A 19,769-nucleotide genomic window follows, 5' to 3' on the forward strand; every position below is an offset into this window, starting at 1 on the left:
TGCGTACACATGCATTTTAATCTGTATTTCCTGCAGCCAACTCCAACCTGTATCGGATGGTTTCTTACAAACTGGTTGCAAAGGAGCTGGTGAGGTGGGGAAAGGGAAAGATAACACTTAGATAACATTACTCTTTCTGTTTTATGTCCATAGTTTGAAGGAAGAGGGAAAGTGGAGTGCAATAGGGAGCCAGTGAAAACGAGCAGACCACTTGGCTGGAGAATTCCTTTTTATTCCCCCCTGTTTTTCCTCCTTTCTCATTCCTACAGAAACAGTATGAAGGATAATTTTAATTTGTGGAGACAGTAAGAGAGCAGTGGAAATTTTCTAAGACCTTTTACACGTTTTTTTCACAGTCTGACTGCCCCTACACAGAAAAAGTCCCAAGTATTAAAATACCAATGGACATCATGGAGCAGGAACCTTTCCTAAGTGATAGCAAACCTGCCGACAGTGAGTAGAACTAACCTATTGCATGCCTGTGTGACTCTGACTTGCAGTACGAAAAAATACAGAGAACTAAAAACAAAAAACAAAAACCTTTTCTATTACTTCCGAAGTGGTTTTTTTTTCTTTTTGAATTTCCAGGCCTCTGGTTTTGGCTTTGTTTTTATGTGTTCTTTGTTCTTTACAAAACGTATGTTATTCCTTCTGGTGCCTCCAGCTTAAGTGCTGTTGTTCAGCTACTAACACGTCTCTTGGTAACTTCCTCTCTCGCCTCTTTAACTCCCCCATCCGCTCACTCCATTTCTGACCTTTGCCATTTTGTGTTACCTTTGCTGATGGTTTGCATTGATTTTTTCTCTGAGCCTAGTGTTCTGGATTTGCAGCATGTCTAAACTGCATCGCTGTCTCATTACTGTTTATTTCCTTAGGTTCCAAGCAATTGCAAAACTCAGCACTTTAAAAGAATAATTAAGCGAGTCCTTGATCTGCATTATGCGTTAAGCAGACAAGGCAGTGATCATGTGACCATTAACGTATTTCCCTTCTTCGGTGATTTGCTTTTGTGCTATTGCTTCTTTTTAATTACCTTGGTATCCATGGTTGATCATTATAATCTTCATTTTCATTTTCACTTCTCATATTTTAGTCTTTTAAGTGAGGAATCAGAAATAACATCCAACTTCAGCTTTTTTGCCTTCGCACTGACCTCTGAAAATACTGTGAGCAACGGGTTCAATCTTGAGATAAATATGCTGTTTTGTCATGAGGTGGGAGTGGAGAAATGAGACTGATAGTAATGTATCAGTGCTGGTGATAAGATTTCTAGGAATAAGACCTAGAAACACAGGTCTTTAGATCCCTTAATTACCATTTGTGTTTAGGAGCTGGTACCTGACTACCTTCGGTTTTGGTGGCATTTAGCAATCCCAAGCAGTGAATTGTGGTTTTAGATAAAAGAACACTTAGAGATTAACATTCTAAAATGAAGCCAAAGAGAAAGATGATTCCTTTACTATTTTCATATTCTTTGCGTTTTACTGACAAGTAAAAGAAAAGGACAGAGAACAACCTTGAACCAAACAGACCCTCCTCTTTTTTTCTGTGAAAATGCCTTGGTGTGCTAAAACCAAATTACATCCTAAATGTTGTTACACGGGATCTTATGATCAGGTACGCTGTTTTCAGCATCATTAAGGCTGAAATAATTAAGGAAAAGTTAATACTTCTGCCACAAACCTGTTCACTGGAATGCCCTTTAAGACAATAAAGGGTAACACACCCGTGTGCCAAGCAGCAGTTAGTTTGTGTATTTGTACATTTTAATGATTGGGAAATTGATTTGCTGGGTTTTATTTAGAAACAATGCAAAAAAATAAAGTCAGGCCCTTGTACTAGAGAAAGTAGCTGGAATCCATCAACACCATGGTATCACCCTAGAATATAACTGTGCTCTGAGACTCAAAGAATATTACTAATACTACTAATAACATTCAGTACTTGAGCATATTTTGCATGTTCAGAGTGCTTGACAAACACTTAATTTACCCTTCAACCACTAAGGCAGAGAAGTGGATTCCAACTGTTTCTCAATCCAAACACGAAATTCATTTTTTACTCCTTAGCTTCCCTTCAGCAATAGCAAGAATAGGATTATTATTAAAAAAGAGTACACTTCACCACGCTGGTCAGGAAAGGAAAGTGATTGCAGGCAACAAGCCACCTATTTTCTCGCAAGGAGTTTGGATGCCACAGTGAGGAGCGCAGGGTAACTAAAGACGTAGATGAAAGGTAAGTATCAAGATCTAAAGGTGCTGAAACAAGGCCAAGAAACGGAGTAATTTTCCTGAGATGGAATCTGGGAATTTCCCAACTCGGCATTGCACGCCCAGGCCCTGCTTGAGGGATTCCCAACCTCTTTTTTTGTTAGGCTGCTCCAAGCACTGCAGAGGGCACGGAAACGCTCCTGCCCGTCCTGGGCTGAGGCTGGCTCTGTGGGGAAGCGCACCCCAGCCAGAAACCCTTCACCAGGCTACAGTGCAGGCCTGGTAAATACAAAGCAGGTTTTCCTGCAGTCTGTTTTTTCAAAGTGACACAGCTGCCTCTTGTGTGGCAGATGGGCGACTGCTCGTGATTGTACAACTCCATATGTAGTTGTGTGTCTGCATGTGCAAAGGCATGCTGCTGAATGCAGCTCGCAAGGCAGTCTTTGGAAATGAGTCTTTTGGCTGTGTTGGCAGTTCAAGGTTTTCTGTCTTGGAGGAGAGACTTATTTTTTATTTTTATTTAGAAGCTGTGAAATTTATATGGCAGGAAGTCAGCAGTAAAAAGCACTGCAAAATACATGAGAGTTTACTGGACAAACTGAGGTTGGGCTTAAGAGAATATAAATGCTGCATGCAATGACAAAAAACGATTTTCTTTCTCTCCTCCCTGACAGGAGAAAAATCACCAACATTCCTTGAACGCCATACGTCGTGCTGATAAAATTCCTTTTTTTCAGTCACACACCATGCCAAGGTAAGCAACCTTAAAATGCAGTTTATAATGTTTCCTCAGAAACATCTCAGCTATGCTAAAGTGTACTGAAATTAAACAAGGCAAAGCTCCTGTCCCCCATAGGAAACTCTTAAAAAGCACTTTGAGAGTTCATAACATACAGTTTCCACATCCTAAGTTTATTACAAGCATGGCCTTACAGCGTGGAGACAGTGGAGAGTCTGCAGGAGACATAAGTACTCCACTGGCCTTGCTTCAAGCCCAACTGCGGTACCAATGCCTGTTTCGGTGACTAAACCAGAAAAAAAGTTGTGGAACAACTGTGAGAAGTCTAGAAAACATGTCTACAGGGGAAAAAATAAATGAATTGGGATTGTTTAGACTTCAGTATATAAAAATTCATACAGGCAGTTCATGAATTTTGCCACAGCCTGGTGTGAAGCACAAGCGCTAGATATTTGGAGCTCCTCAGTCAATAAAATCAGTGGTTTTAACCCCCCAACATAAGTAGTGTTTGGCCCAATTCATTAAAATAATTTTATGTGATGCACAGGCCTAATGAAAAGTAAAGGTACATAGGACAGCTGTATATTACCACTGCCTGTTTATCTGATATCTATATGCTGTCAATTTCAGAAAGCTATATTGTACTTGTGTGCGCTAATGAAAGGAACTTGATCCTTAGTACTGGGAGCTGGGCATTTGTTCCACTTCCAGATGTGACACTGTGTACCTTGTCCAGTAAGAACCAGGATCAGCAGTTTTCCCAGTGTATGCTAATTGCCACTCTGTCTTGTTTATAAAATGCTATCTTTCTTTTGGAGTTGATCCCTCAGAAGATGTATTTTTTCCAAGAGGAGGTAGCTGAGCACTGTAGAATGCATTAAGAATTACTAAAAAGCACAAAACTAGTCCATGCGCTTACCTTTCCTTCTTTTTCTTCGCAGCCCTCCACGAACTCCAGTAAAAGTTGTGCCTCAAATTAGAATAGAACTTGAGCCTGAAGACAATGGTTATTTCTGGAGGAGCAAGGGAACAGAAACTACTTTGTAATTTGTCTGTCTGTTAAATCTTATATGGAATTTATTTTGTCACTAGCCAAATATTAAAATGCTCTCTGCTTCCCACCCGCATAGGTAGACAAGACATTCTACGCTTCCCCCTCCGCCTTTACACCCTGCAGATTTCCTTTTATTCCTCCTCACCCAGTTTTTCCACTCTGACCAAGACTTGTTTTTGCCTTCTCTGTCACACGCACGCATCTCTCTCATTTTCAAGCAGAGGGCAGAATTATTAAGGATATAATATAATACCTTTGTGAAATGTCAGAGGAACTGGCATTACTTTAGTTGTGAATCAGTGTTCGTTTGTTTCTTTGTTGTCTGGCAGAACAAAACTGACCTCCAGGCTAATTCAATGTCTTTATTACACTGCTCTGAGATGCTGGAAAGTGCTGCTAATACTAACTTGCTCTTAAAGCCTGTACTTGTAGTAACACAAGAAGGAAAACTAAAAGGTACTTCACTCCCAGCACAGACAAACTATTGCCATCGTTGTAGCATGTGTTTTGAAATGTCCCTTTCCTATGCAATTTTTTTTTTTTAAAGAACACTTTAATGGACTTAATCCGTCAGGTACATTGAAGAGTGTTATTTTCCTAGATTATTTTGTTTAAATTATGGGGGCCTAACCTATGACTTTTTTTTGTCAATTTTTTTAACCTTTTTTTAATTACTGTAAAGAAAAATGAATTTTTCCTGCAGCAGGAAACATATAGTTTTGAGTAGTTCTACCTCTTATTTCTAGATGCCAGGCTTTCTGTAAAAATGTATTGTACCATATATAATGTGATTTTTACAAAAAAAGGAAAAAAATACACAATCTCCAGGACATGGCATAGGGCTGGATCAGTTTTATTAACACCTACTCTGAAGCATCTGTTTTACTTAGGGTTATTTTATTTTTTAATAAATAATCTAACTTTACTATGAAGGAGACAGGATGTAACTCAAATATCTTGTGATCTAGGAAGACTCTTAAGTTTAATGGTGGTAAGTAAAATACTGACCGGTTAACAGTGTCAGTGGACAGATGCTGATTGTATTAATTTTGTCGATTTCCTGTGCAGTATTGTTAGAATTATTTCATTTAAAACATCCGTGTGTGCACGTGTGTGTATGTGTGCAAATGAAAACACCCTGCGTGCAATTTAGACACAATGATGGAGCAATTTAGGAGAAAGCTGAAGGTAACTTATGGGGATATTTATCCCCAAACCCATATTCAGGAGGCTTACGAAGATCTACATCTTCCTTGTGGATTGGCAGCACCCCAAATCTATTGACCATCATGTAGAGAATTTACACTTAAAACCTGATTGCTCAGCATTCCCCTAGGTATATTGATCCATCCACACACAGTGATGAACCACTAACAAACTGGCTAGGCACAGTTACATACAGGCTTTTGGTTTTAAACCAAGCAAGCATCACCTTGCGTCAGATACTTTTCTCTGTAGTGTGTACACAACGAACTTGTGTATGAATATAAACATGCATTTGGGAAACTGGGCTTCACCAGTGTTATTTTAAGTGTGAAGATTACATGGGATGTGCTGAAAAGGGTTTATTTAATTAATAAATAAGACAAAAGAAAAAAAAGCCTAGCTGTAAGGGCTAATTCCCAAGGGGTAAAAATCCCCTCTCCCCCCCCCTAGGATGGGCACATTGCTTGCATGCAAGAAGTGCCTTTGCTTGCAGCAGGTATGAGATCAGGGGTCCCCACCCCCAGAAGGCAGCAGCCTGGCAGGCCCTCGCTGGTACTCGCCGCTCCTTGCATGCGGCACATTTGGGGATTAAGCAGGAAGGGGAGCAGCTTCCCATCATTGGGGGTGGGAGTTGTCCGTAAGAGCCCCTACCACCAAGCATTAAAAATGCACTTGCAGAAACTGCTTTGTAATGCCTAACGTGGTTTTGTTTCTTTTATTTCTAATTTAGTAAAAATACTAAATGTAAAAGTAGCACTTAATGGCCTCCATACCTGTTGTAAAGAAACCAAAGTCCGTGCTGATTAAGGAAACAAAATTTTATCGTGGTGCTGACAGACCTTAAATGCCAAATTTTAGCATCTACAAACTAGTAACAGCCAGATCACTGATCAGACCTGCAGAATAGGGCTGTTCTTTTATTTCCCAGATATGGGATCTGGTTAAATGATGCATTGATATGGACCGTAATAGCTGTTAGCCTGATCTCGTGCAAATGCTCTTTGCTGCACAAAAATGATGGAGTTGCAGAGGAGTTGGCACAGCACGCGCACGTGCACACACCTATGTACATTCCCCAATTTGTTATCAAGGAATCTAAATTTCTGCTTACCTAAATTTTTGTTTACTGTGAGAAAGCAGTGCAAGAGGAAGGGAGAGCAGCCGCTCTTCTTTGTTGCCCTGAGAGGTCAGCAAATCTAGCCCAAACCTGCTTCAGAAAGGTTGAGGAGACATCCGAAGTGGCCATAAAAGCAGCCGCTATGCGATCCCTTCTGCTGCCTGGTAGGATTAGCTGGAGGACAGATAACCTGGGAAGTACAATGCTAACTTAATGTGTAGAAAATGGTTTTCATTCCTTGGTGAACAGAAGTCACTGACTACCAAAGGGGAAACAGACTCAAGTGTCACGTACAGAGTACATGTGAGCTTTTACGTTTTGCCCAGACGTTTTATTTGTAAAAATCCAAATAAGGAAAGATCAAAATAGAATAATAGAAAGATTTCCTTGAGAGAGCACTGACAGAACACCACCCCCTGCCTACGGTATGCTCAAAAGGCAGCATACTGCACACATGCATATACGCACACACACAATGCATATCTTTTCATCTGCTATTACCTGGTGATTTGTCTCCACAAAAATGAGGTCTTCCACTTTTGAACCATGTTAAATGTACTTGAAATGTATTGACTGCTGATCTAGATCTTTTTCTCTCTTTTATTTTTTATTTTCTCCAGACTGAGCTGTTGTACAGAGGGTAGCAATGTTCAAGGGATGGGACAACGATTTCTGTAGTTTTCCATGTAAAACAGAACTCTGGTGACAGGAGTGGGAAATTTTTCATTTCCTGCTTCCTGACAACAGCACTTCATTGAAGGTTGTGTGTCCTTTGTTGTTTTTTCCTTTAGAAAAAAAATAAATAAACCACAGAGACAGCAAGCAAGATCTCTGCTGGCACCAAGAGATGGAAGGTAATGAAAAGCAGCCATCTAATAGCATTTGATGGGCTGACATCACCACAAGGAGAATTTTACTGCACTTTGTAGGCCTTGTGACAATAAAACTAAAACTAATTTTGGTTCAGAATTGGGTGTTTGGAGAGAAAAGGCTGGGTGAGCACCTCCGGCTTCTGGAAAGGCTCCTCTTAAAGAAGAGTCCATAAAGAAATGAGCTTCCCAAAACAGTTTCTCATAGAAGTCCTACAAAACCAGGTACCAACTCAGGGCTAATATCCTGGAATCACCCAGCAAAAACAAACTGCAGATAGCTTTGTCCCAGCCCCGTAAAAATGGTGATTGTCTGCCTCTGTAGCCACTACTTATTTGTCGTCATGGTCGACACATATTTGTACTCATTACTTTTTTTTTTCCTTGGAATCGACATGCACTTTCAGATACTTTTATTATTTTTAATTCTCTTAAGTCTGTATTTGCTTTGGAGGAAAGAATAAAAACTTAGTTTAAAATGAAGTGGATCAAGATGGTGGAACAAAAAGGAAAAAAGCAGAAAACATTTCAATATATTAAAATGATTTTTTCCAGTAATATAAAACATGAAATTCCTTATAACATTATAGTATTTTACAGTTTTATGAAGCTTTCTATTGTGACTTTTATGGAATCAAAAGATGAAGATGATGAGATATTTTAGCATTTATATTTTTCAAAATTAAATGTATACTGAAAATAAAGTAACTTTATGCATTTATTGGAGAGTTGTGGATTTTTTGTATTTATTTTTTGTAACATACTCCATTTAGTTTGACTGAATCAAGATTCCTGGATCGCCGCTGTCATCACCACTACTGCCAAGGCAAAGTGTTTGGCAGGTCCCTGATGGAGAGGATGCTCACAAAGGGACCCTCCAATACACATGTAAAGAAATGTGGTGCCAGCCTTCACAAACCACAAAGGGGTTTAGAACATACGTCTCTAAAAGTGTGTTTTAATGACAGAAATACTCTCTTGAGATAATTTACTGAATCTTTTGAGGGAGTAAAATGTAATTGTTGTTCACAAATAAGGGTGGAGAGACCATCTCCATCTGAAGCTGGGACTTTTGTCTTCTCTCAGGAGCACCACTTCTCAGGAGATACTCTTGGCAGTGGATGAGAACCAGCAAACCAGACTATCTGAACTTCACACAGCCTTCAAAGAGGTTCACAGATACTTCATACAGAGTCTGGACTGTTTTAATTTGCACTTACCCAGATGATCATTCCCTGCAGGAGTCAGCGTGTTCCTATTAATAAAACAGAGAGGGGGGGAAAAAGGTAAATACACACTAGGTAGTAACAGAAAGAGGAAGCCAGCTACAAACCCCAGCCCAATATAAGTTTTGTTTGTTTGGGGGAAGTCGTGATGTAGGGGCTCCCCAAGATGTTGGTGTCAGAGCACAGGGAACCTCTCTGACCCAGGCCCCATGCCGCAGGAGGCTGAGTCGAAACTGGGATTAGGCAAATGGATTGAGAACAGGTCCAGGACCAGGGATGTGCCCCCTCCCATCCCAAAACCCGTGATGGTGGTCACCTTGCTGGTGCCAGGTGCTTGGTCCTAGGCAGTGATGGGAAACAGGTCTGATGGGCTCCTTTCTAGGGACTGTGGCATCTCCTGCTTCTTCCCCATCAACAAAAATGTAAAACCAGCTAAAAGATATCACGTGCTGCTTTCATAGAAAGTGGTTTGCATGGGTTAATTTAACTTATGCAATGGCTTCAGGCTAAAGCAGCTTACAGGGCATTGCTGGCACGTTGCTGGGTGATCTATGCAGTGGGGATGTGGCCAGTCTGCCGGGCAAGCATAGGGCTACTGGGGTAATGAGCACAAACAAATTAACCCCCTGGTTAAACACACGTTGTTGCTAGTCTTGCTCTACGCCCTCCTTCAGCCCCCTGATTTCTGCATGCAGCCCCCTGGCCCCAAAGCAGCGGCAGCTCCCAGGCAGAGACAGTGCTCGAGCTTTACCTGTGTGGCCCCTCTTCCTGCAGCACCCCACTGGGGCTGCTCCTGCCCCATCATTGCCCAGTTCAGGCATTTGGAGAGGGCTGAATTGTTCTGTACATTTTTAGTAAAGCACCCAAGGCTGTTAGGATTGAAATCACGGGTTTGGCAAGGCCTATGCCATGTATATTGTGGAATAGTGAATAAGTGAATAGTGGAAATGCTATAGAAACCTCAAATTTGGTCCTGTCCCTGCCTGAGAAGACACCTGAACTGTTTCACCAGGAGGAATACAGAGTCCCCAGATAAAACTATCCTAGACTGGAAAACCGGTGAGAGCTTCTGCCCTCAGTGCCCACAGCCACCCTGTTCAGTGTGGCACAGTGTCAAGACGAGCGCTTTAGGACAAAGTGGTTTGCATTGCTTCCATGAAATCCAACAGCTTTCGTCTGAACAGCCCCCAGTAGTGCAATAGTTACCATCATGCCACACACCAAGATAGTCACAATGAAGACTTCTGTTGCTGCTTTGTTCCCTCCAAGGAGTCTGAAATTTGTTGCTGAGTCCCTGTGAATTTTGCACTCCTCCTGCCTGCCAGCTCAGTGCTGGGTCGGTGTTTTGCATCCGCCATTTGCAGCCATGGGCTTCGTTCTGCTCTGCCATGGCCCAACCAAGGACGTGCTGCCCTCAGCGTTACACAGCCAAGGTGTGAGTGCATGGTGCTCAGGATCTGACCACGCCACGGGACTGCCTTCCCCTCACACATGCGGGGCTGGCCCACCGTGGGCCCTGCCCTGTGCCACGCAGCAGTGCTCACCAGCACGTCCCGCTTCACAAAGCTGCGCTCCAGAGGCAGCAAGGAAGGACGGTCAGCAACTGGTATACAAGGAAAACAGAGGCTGCTTCAGGTGGCTTGAGACAGCCAACTCCATTCTAAGAGCAGGGTTGGAAAGCAAAACCACTACAGAAACCCTCAGCCAATGTTTCAGCAGGCTTTGGTGTGAAAAGGGAAGACCCTCCTGCATCCCCTTGCAGTGCCCACCTTAGTGGGCTGCAAGCTTTGGCCATCACGAGCCACAGTGTGTGGGAGAGGCTGGGAAACCCATAAAACCAGGAAAAAAATGAACCGTCTGTCAGGCAGCAGCTTTGTGCCAGAAGCAGTTGCTCGGGTGAGAGCTGTGTTTATGGATTTCCCTGAGCCCTTTTTTAGCCATGTGTTTATTTATAGCCTAGTGCCCAGCAGCGAGGGCTCCTGCTTCCCGGATTACAACTTGTGGGAGTGTTACACTGCCTGAATCCCATAATCTTTTTACACGGGTTTTTCTCATTATCTGGTAGGCAATGCCATCCCACGACACTGTGATGCACTCAGCCCAGTGCAGCCCAGCGCAGCCCTCCTGGCATTCAGGCACTACTCACGAACGTCCCCCGTCAACAAGCATTGGCCTCTGTGTTTTTTGTGTCAGAAGCATTTAGGAAACATTTGATATTGCTCACACAATAGCTGCAGCCATCAAGATAGTTGTAGCTGGAAAGAGGGTGCCTCTCTTTCAACCCAGGTTGTTCATTTGGGATGAGGGCGCTCGGGTAGGTTACTTGCAGGCAGCTTGTCTGAGGTCTGCCTGCACAGCTACGCTCCTCTCAGCACAGCCACAATCCCCACGCTGCCCTAGACAAGGTGCTTTACATCTCCTGGGACCCACGCAAGGGAAATCGGGAGGAACTGAAAAAATCGTGTGTTGCACCAGCTATGACTGACAGGACATACTGGTGGCATGCCACACTCATCCCCTGGTCACAGCAGCACATGATGATGGCTTTGAGGAAACACTTGACTGCCAGGCATCCCTGGGAGACCCAAGAGATCACAAAGGCTCCCTGGGACAAGAGAGCGGTGTTTTATGGAGCTATCTTGGGCATACGACTCTTGCGGAGCACACATGGAGAGCCCAGGCAGTTTTCTAGGGAGAAGCCTGGGACGTGGCAGCTGCAGGGCACTGAAGTTAGTTAGCACTGAGCTAACTTCTTAGTAAGGGACATCTTGTTGATGCCATGATGGCGCTTGAACAGGATGCAGGTCTCCAATCCTTCTTCCCTTACACGCTGCTGTAACATATCTTATCTGGCAGTTTTGGTTTAGACAGCACCAAGCTCTTTCCTTTTCATAACCTGGGACCAAAAGCTGTGCATTGTCCAGGATTTTTCTGATTTTGTCAGTGTGGAAAGTACTTTGTGAACTTACATCAGACCAGGCATTGCGGGACTCACCCAGTCGGCTACTTCCCAGCCAGGGTACAGGATTATTGCCTGGGGAAATGATTTATTTGTTGCGGCTGCTGAAAGCTCTGGGTGTGAGCTGGGTGGGTTGAAATCACCTGTGAACTGATCCCCTCCCTTATAAATTGTCACCCACCAGTTGCCAGTTAGAAATTCTAATTTGTGATGAGGTTGGGGCCTTCCTTCCTTCCAAGTCAATGGCATTATGGCAGGGATGCAGTTGGCCTTAAGAACAAACTCTTGCCTTAATTGCTGGAGAAATTAGTCATTAGGAAAGCAAACAGCCCAGCAGTTCTGAGAGTCAGTAGTACAGAGAACAGATAAAACTAATACTTTCCAAACCACCACAACCTTCCTTTAATGCTTTTATGGATCTAATCTTTTAAATTGATTTTAAAGAAAACAGACAAAAGTTCTTAGCCCTAGCCCTGACCTGTTAAGCTTTGCCTACCAGCCAGCACCGATGACTAAGTTGTAATCTGCTAAAGCAGCAGTGTGTACGAAGGGACGAGCCTTCAACTGGAGCAGTGGAAGGCTGCCACCAGCAGCTCCAGTGACTAACGTGAAAACTGGGCAAAGCTTATTTATGTACTTGGTTAACCCCTTCTCTTCAGAAACAAGTGAGTATTGTTCTCCCAGAATCTTATGTTCCTGACAGGGAAATTAAAAAAATAAATAAAAATTGCCATATGTTCCCAGAACAGCCCAAAAGGCTCAGTGATGCCATACGTTGACTGTAACAAGATTTGATTTAAAATTATTTTTTCCCAATTTTTAGGGAAAAACACCCTGCCTTTTGTAGATTAACTGATGCTAATGCTACCACCCCTCTGCAGTAGCCCAGGATCTCCGAGGATCTCACTTGAAGGATGGACTGCAATCATCGAAAAGGTAAATCTCAGGTACTTTGTTACTTAGTACTGTTGTCAGATGCCTAGTCCCCAGGCAGCTTACCCTACCTCTCACAGCCCCTGTAGGATGGATGTAAATTTGTTTGCTCTCCCCATGGGCTTGCAGCGCCCTCTATGCCGTGGCCAAGCACGTGGGAGTATCCCACAGTCTGCCTGGCAGTGGGGCCTGGGTGCTCCTATCAGCGAAATTTGGCCGTGATGGCTTTGTGCAACCCATTAGCACAGTACGTTTGGTGTTTTTTTAGTGCCGTGAGCAATTTATGGCATGCTCTTCCTATTGCAACTCCGCTCTTTCCCTAGTTCAATGCTATTAGTAATGTTATTCGTACCATGATACTGCTCCTGCAATGGATTACAGCTTAATTATTTCTGTAAAAGCAGTGCAATTAGTATGAATAGCCCTTTTACGGCTCAAGATTGTTTTGCTTATCAAGTAAAGGAACAATTTCAGATTAGGATGGTGCCTGCTCCTCCCCACTCGGTGTTTTGTCATTAAAAAGTTTCGTAACTACAGTCATGACGATGCAAATACCCCTGTGCCTGCTGGGTGCCTCTGGGTGTGTCAGTGTGCAAGAGAGCCCCGTTCTAGGAATTACGTTCATCGCAAGTAGTGTGGTTTGCAGTAGTGTGGTTTGCAGTTATCGTTTCCCGGTGTGTTTGCGGCATTTTTTAGAAGTGCCTCCCTCGGGCCGAGATGTGTATCAGCACGATGTGTATCAGCGACCTCTTTTGAAGGTGCAGGTTCAGTTTAAAGATCAGTGGTTGGGAACGGTGCCTACCTTGCAGAAGTAATTGGGTTTGTTTTCCTGTCTTTAGTATATTAACTGTGGCTTTGTCACAGCTCTCTCTGCCTCTGACTTTGCGAGCTACCTTGCTGAGAGGTGCTGATGGTGGCATACGTTTTGCCAAGCTCACGTGCATGCAGATGTTTTAGTGATGAACAGACAGATGTGCCAGTAAGGGCTGCTTTGAGCAGCAAAAATTTAAAAAATATAAACCAGTGACGTTTTCTTTCAAACCTTTTGAAATCATTTATAAAGCCACTGAAATAAAAATTGCAGGAGGAAAAGCTGTCTCGTGTCCTTTGCTGCAGACGATGGCTGTCATGACGCTAAGGGTGCAAGGAAGGCGACTCAAAATGGGGTAAAAAGTGGGTCCTCTGGGCAGGAGAGGCACCAGGAGGCAGCGAAGGGGCCTGTGTCCAGTGCTGTGCCAGGTACTGCCACCACTGGGGCTCCCTAGGCCACTTTATACCCCCAAATCCATAACCAGGCATTTGCCTCCTTTGCGTGGCCCATTTGTAAGAGTTGCTCTTGTAGCCATTGCACAACAAAATGTCTCCATGTTTGTACCAGCCAAAACAAAAACAAAAAACACCCCAATTCACAGCAGAAAATGAAAGTGTTTTCTGCTCTCTTTGGCAAAGGGATGAGCACTAACATCTCAGGGGTGTTTTGCTTGCCAAGTAAATACTCCCAGCTTGCATAAACCCTGAGCAGCCATTTTGTGGAAGAGGGAGCTGCCAGCAGTCCCTGTGCTGTTACTGGATGTACTGACCATTCCAGGGTTTCTCAGAAGTCAACCGGTTTTAATAAAGAAGGGTGTCTTGTGTTTTTTTTAATAGCAATTCATTCTTTTTTTTTTTTTTTTTTAATTTTCCTTTCCCCTTAAAAGCATGAGCCACTCTTGGCCCTCTTTTTGGAGTGCTCGCTGCTTGACTTGCCCTGCTCGAAGGGAGGAGGCTGCCAGGAGGCAGTGGCGTTCCTGCGAGGTCTCTGATGGCCCCTGCGTAAGCAGTGACGGTTATGATGGCTTTGCTGTCGTGGGGGAGGTTGCCCTATGCAATGCTGGTGCCTCCCAGGAGCCCTTTCTAGGCACTTTGCAGCAGGGCTGGGAAACAGCCTGGGTGTTTTGGGGCTGTTGCATGCAAAGATTTCATTTTCCCCAGGTGGTGTGTAGGGGGCTTGGGGGCTTTCCTGACATTTATTCATTGATGCTTTTATTCAGCCAGATTGCCTCCTGTGGGCTGTGAAATTTTCCTCGGTAAATGTTTCTTGGCTTGTTGCTGGTGTGGTGCAACCCGTTGTTCCTCCGTGCAAAAAGACAGATGGAAGCTTCCCAGGTGACCGTGAGCAGCTTTGCAACAGCCCAGGATGGAGCACAGTACATAATACCTAATAATCCTGGATAAACCTGACGGTAGGACAGGGCTGTGAGTAACTAAGGCAGGAGAGGAGACTCCTCTGGAAGAGGAATGCTGGCCAGTGAGAGAAGCTTTTTGGTATCCAAATACTGCAGTTCAGCATCCTTGTTGAGAGAGCGCTGTCACTGTGAGCGCATGCACACGGTAACAGTAAAATTAAAGCTGCCTTTATGTTAGGCTCTTCCTCACCTGTTAGGCTGCCGGTGGCAGCAGCTGGTGGATGCGGGCAGAGCATAAGGGTTTGATGATTGGATTAGCTGAGGTAATTTCCCATTTGGCCTCGACCTACAGCCCAAAGATTTCCGGTGTCAGAAGTGTTATTCTTCTGTTCAGTAGCTCCTGCTGTACCTGTTGTCCTGGGCAAGGGTCAGGTGTTGACTCTGGCAGCTGCGCAGCACTCAGGGTATCTCGACTCGGCGAGACACGATCATACGTCAGGGTCATGCATGCCCCTCCTGCTGGAGAAGTTATTTGAGCTCTCCTTTATGCGGTGGGAGAGATTACGCCACTTAATTAAAAAGTTTCCAGTTATCACATGGATCTTGCTTCCAGACTGCACATGGCACACCTATGGCTTACGAATAGCTACTGGAATTTCTTTTGAGGCAGGGCCAAGCCTTAGCTCAGGTTTTTGCTTGGGCAGCAAGAACCGTGCCAGCCAGGCAAATGCTGAAAAAGCCAATTTTCTTCCAAAACTCTGTGGGGCTGAGACTACGGGAGGAAAAGAGGATATCCCACAGGATCCTAGCCCACAAGTGTGCAACCCCAAATGACAGGATGGGACAGACGAGCACATTTCTCTTTGCTGTGGCTGCCGTGGGTACAGGGAAGCAAACCTCACACTCAGGTCCGTAGGCACAGGTCTGTGTGTCACTGACGCTCTAAGTCAATTTAGCATAAAACATTTAACATAAAAGTCAGGGGATAGCCCCGCTCAATGCATGATGCTACTAGATCTGGTGATGGCAAGCATTATTAAAGGAAGGGTCTTTCGGGTTCTGCGACATGGAGCACTTTTTAGTACTGATTCTCTGTACGTGATTGCACCTTGTGCATTTGTGTTTAAAGCTGTGGCTTAAGACGGAAATATGGTAGGCTGTGCGTGCAGAGTTGTGGTGTGTTAGGGACCGACTTGCCTTTTGGAACAGCAGTGGGGGGCTGGAGACTGCTGCTTTGTGCTCACCTAGTCTGGAACTTTGGATTTGTTTGCTTCCATCTCGTAGAAACCTGATGGGAGAAAGTACTGTAACAGAAATCAGTGCTTCACCGCATGACAAATGAGGGAGGAAGACGTCACAAATGAGCAGGAAAAGCCTCCTGGGTGCACAATGCAGCTCCTGCTGGGAGCGTGGCTCGGCCCCAAAGCTGGAAACGTTAACAAGGAGGTACTCATTTGCTCTGAGACTGACATTTGGCGAGTTGCAAAACATTGTTTTGTTCACCTCGGTTACTGTCGCACGTCAGCTGGCTGTGGGCTTTGTGCAGGTAAAGAAACTTTTCCCTTGTCACTCAGCTTGCTGGAAAACCAGCTACCAGCCCTGGTAAAGCACTGTTTGGCTCAGGGATGGATGTGCAGGGAAGGTCCTGAGAGGTATTTCAGATAAGTGGTCCATTTCTAAAATGAAACTCTTAATAATGGATGCAATCGCTGTAATGGCTTTACACAATCACTCACCTAATTAGTCTGCAGGGAGGAAGATGCAGCAGAATTAGACTTTTCCATATATAATTAAAGCTAATGGAAGCCCAAACACCAATGCAAATAAACACGCTCTGTACGCAGATGCGGAGGGTAGAGCACAAGTGTTGCAGCACAGAGCCGTATGCCAAGGTAGGCTGTGTTTTCTCACTTGCTTTTTAGCAGCAAAAGATGATGGCGTTTTTAATGGACAAGCACAGATGCACAAAGGAGTCTGGTTCTGTGTTGTTTTTTGTCTTCCCCAGTAGAAATTCCCATTTGAGTCTGAATCCCGATCCAGGGCTGCTAACTCTTAACTCTGTCGTACTGTGAAGTGCCAAGGTTGTTTTATTCATTTCCCCCAGTGAACATTTCATGCCCTCCATCTCAAAGAACTGTCTTTAGGTAGCATCTTACTTCTGCGGTACCCGAAGGAGAATCGCAGAAGCACCGCTCTGTGTGCAGCACAGGTCACGTTGGGCCTCCATCAGCAGAGTGGCTTTGCTGCAGGCTCAGAAGGAGCCATCTCACTTGCAACCACAGAAATGGGTTTTGCTCCAAAATTCTTGTGCCTTTTGTCATTGTGACAAGGTGTGCATTGCTGCACTTAAGGAGTACTAGGTCAAGCCTCATCAGTCAAGTTTCCTCTGTGCCTGTCAGCAATGCTTCTATCCAGTGCTCTGGCCACTCCTGAGGAAAGAGCAGCATTTCAAGGGCTAAACGCAATCCCTCATGCCCAGTGCTGGTCTTGCAAATTAGCATTATTTACCTGCAATCCTCGTTTCCCTGAGGTGTGGGTTATGGAGCCCAGAGGCCACTTCCAGATCCACATGAATGAAAATGCACTGAATTCAGGTGAATTTCTGCGGGTAAACACTATGCAAAGATCTCAAGGCTGAGAAAATAGAGGCCATAAGACCCATCTGGCCGCTGTACTAAAATACATATAGAAACGAGGCATTTGGATTATGGCATTTTGCACTTGGTGAAGCTTCTTGTGGTCCCAGGAGATAGCCAGGACTTAGATTCCTTCACTTTGCTTTCCTTGCATGGTGTATCAGTGTGTACCATGATACTGCTGGTCCCATGGTAACTCTAGTGGTTCAGGGTGAGGGACTGGAGCAGGTCCGTTTTCAGGAGTGAGAATAGCAAACATCTAAATATAATCATGCCTGATTACTGCTGCTGATTACTGACAGGACTTCAGGTTTCTGAAGTGTCTGTGAGCCAAAAGGATGTAATGTCACAGCAGGAAGTGACACCTACTCCAAAAGTATTTCGGTTATTTGCAGTAAAACCCTTGCCAGAAGTTTTGTGGTATTAGTGTAAAAGGATTTGTGATGCAGCCTGGTCCAGAGAGACTTCGGGGTTGTCTTTTTGTTCTCTGCCAGTTTGCTGAGGCTTTCACAATTCCCTTGGGGTACTTCTGTGCGCACTTATCACCCTCAGAATTGCAATGATAATAAGCACCAATCATTTTTTTATATCCACCAGCACATTTCCTAGAAACACGCACAAGACAGAAGAAACATTCTTTGCTTATTTTATCTTATTTCTCCAATTTTTTCTTGGAAACACAGAAGGTCACTCTAATCTTTAGCCGTTACCACATGCCTCTTGAATTTGACAGATACAAATGTGATGCTGAAACTAGTGAAGGCTGAGACAAAAGGTGGTTTCGGTTGCAGGGCTGTGGGCGTGCTGTCAGCTTGGGCTGCCAGGGCTTAGTGACTCCTCCGAAGGCCTGGCAGGGGTATCAGCTTTCATTGCCCCCTCCTTGTAGCAGCCTCAATTCCATGTAAAGCACAGGGAAAGAAAGGAGTGTAAGCTCAAACTGGTTACTAACACTCCACGGCTGAAACCAAACACCTTTTAAGAGCACATTCATAATTTCTTATGACGACCCTGTCTAGCCAGGACCTAAATGTGTGATAATTATTGTGATTTGTGCCAAGTATCTTGTGACAAGAGATCTTGGATACCACCAGGAGCAAGAAGCTGAAGTAGAAATTTATCTACATATAGTGATGTATGATAGAGGTAAAAGATTTTGCCAGCAGTACAAAGTATATGAATTAGATTTGAGTCTTTCATCCCCAGCTGAAGTGGTAAAAACACCTGTTATTTCTTCTGGAAAACAAGTACAAAAAGCACTACAAAACAGAAATGAACGTGGTGACGAGTAGGTTGAACAGATGTCTCAATGTCAATTTTTTGCCGCTGTAATGCAACAAGGTGAAATCCCAGGTTAGAGATACTTGCCAGGTGCTGCCACACTTCCCAAGCATGTTTTACAACTGAGTACTGATGCTTTTATAAGGGTTATTTATTTCTCTGATGAACTAACAAGTTCCTTGATCACAAAAGGAAGTTATCACACTTCTTTCCCTGAAAACAATAATGAAACATTACTGCATGCATCCTTTAGGGTATGAGGCTCTTTCCCTGTTGTGACCTGCCCAAGGTGCTGCTGCTGCTGGTCTGTAGGTTTTTGGACACAGGCAGGCTCAGGTTTGACATTTGGTGCCTGTCCCCATGGGCAGGTTTGGGAAGCACACAAGGCAGCGTCAGAGTGTGGCCCCACTCTATTTCTAGCAGGGTTTCAAGGTCTTGGCTACCCAAAAGCCAGTACATGCGTAGGCTGTGGGCAGCAGAGGGCAGCTGTGCAGTCCTGCACCAGGCTCTGCAGGCTGTTTGATATGCAGGAATAGTGCTCAGGCACCAAATGACAGGCCTGCACTTCGTTGCAATGGAGACCATACAAACACAAAATAAAAACAGTCCTTGTGCTACTGAGCATTCGCTTTCTGTATATGATGCTGCCAAGAGATGGGGAAGGGAGCAGTTGCACTCTCTTCTGTTCCAGCAAAAGACCCAGTGATGCCCAGGGGAAGGGAGGAATGAACACTGTTGAAATATTGAGGAACGCATTTTGGCCTTCAATATCCTAAATGAAGTACAATAATGCCACCACAGCCAACAAGTAAATGTCCCTTATCTGCAACAAAGTAAGAGCAGAGTGCTGCGTGTGTAGCCAGTACCCTCTGATCCTGTGCAAGGCCCTGCAAGCAGGTCAGCAGGAGTTCAGAGTTTCAGTGCCAAGCAAGTCCGAGCACTTGCATTATAAAGTCCTTCAATAAATTTGCTATCCAAGATCGTCATGGTCAAAGATGGGAGGCCAAGATTTTTTTTTTTTCCTATGGAAATCACTTAAGCAATTATGTCAGCACTCGAATATCTTCAGGATGCTCTACAGGCTCTAGTGCAGGGAGGGGAACTGCACTGAACACTGCACTCTAAAATAAATTGCATTTAGCAGCCCAGGCGAGCCTGTTCAGGTTGCAGATAAGTAAAATGCAAGAGTGCTAAAACCAGTTCCTGACGTACTGCATGTTGCAGAAGGCAGCAGATGAAGGTATTTAAAATTAATGTAACATTTCTGAGCGAAACTAGCTTAGGCACAGAAATGAATGGCTGTCTTTTGTCAGCCTGGGAGGCAACGTTATTTTGAGGGCTTTCGGTGTGATGACTTACACAGGCGAAAGGCAAGGA

The 19,769-nt window shown here is 44.3% G+C and overlaps 1 protein-coding gene and 2 long non-coding RNA genes across 15 annotated transcripts in view; 2 read left to right on the plus strand and 1 right to left on the minus strand.

Annotated features, from left to right (window-relative positions):
• The window catches only part of LOC106043969 (uncharacterized), a 45,510-nt gene extending 41,561 nt beyond the window's left edge, over positions 1–3,949 (minus strand). Inside the window, exon 1 of the long non-coding RNA XR_001212002.3 lies at positions 3,869–3,949. This is a non-coding gene — a long non-coding RNA (uncharacterized lncRNA). The remainder of the gene's footprint in view (positions 1–3,868) is intronic.
• SLC4A4 (solute carrier family 4 member 4) overlaps positions 1–7,921 on the plus strand; it is a 230,004-nt gene extending 222,083 nt beyond the window's left edge. For all 13 annotated transcript variants that reach the window (XM_013193772.3, XM_048045703.2, XM_048045701.2 and 10 more), the window contains 3 exons: positions 357–453; positions 2,885–2,964; positions 3,891–7,921. In XM_013193772.3, coding sequence (XP_013049226.1) covers positions 357–453; positions 2,885–2,928 — 141 coding nt within the window. In that variant the 3' untranslated portion in view covers positions 2,929–2,964; positions 3,891–7,921. The remainder of the gene's footprint in view (positions 1–356; positions 454–2,884; positions 2,965–3,890) is intronic.
• Positions 7,922–11,219: 3,298 nt separating this feature from the next.
• Positions 11,220–19,769, plus strand: part of LOC106043994 (uncharacterized) — a 30,363-nt gene continuing 21,813 nt past the window's right edge. Inside the window, exons 1-2 of the long non-coding RNA XR_001212047.3 lie at positions 11,220–12,045; positions 12,204–12,316. This is a non-coding gene — a long non-coding RNA (uncharacterized lncRNA). The remainder of the gene's footprint in view (positions 12,046–12,203; positions 12,317–19,769) is intronic.

This window comes from Anser cygnoides, chromosome 4, assembly GCF_040182565.1.
Source record: "Anser cygnoides isolate HZ-2024a breed goose chromosome 4, Taihu_goose_T2T_genome, whole genome shotgun sequence".
Classification (NCBI taxonomy): Eukaryota; Metazoa; Chordata; class Aves; order Anseriformes; family Anatidae; genus Anser; species Anser cygnoides.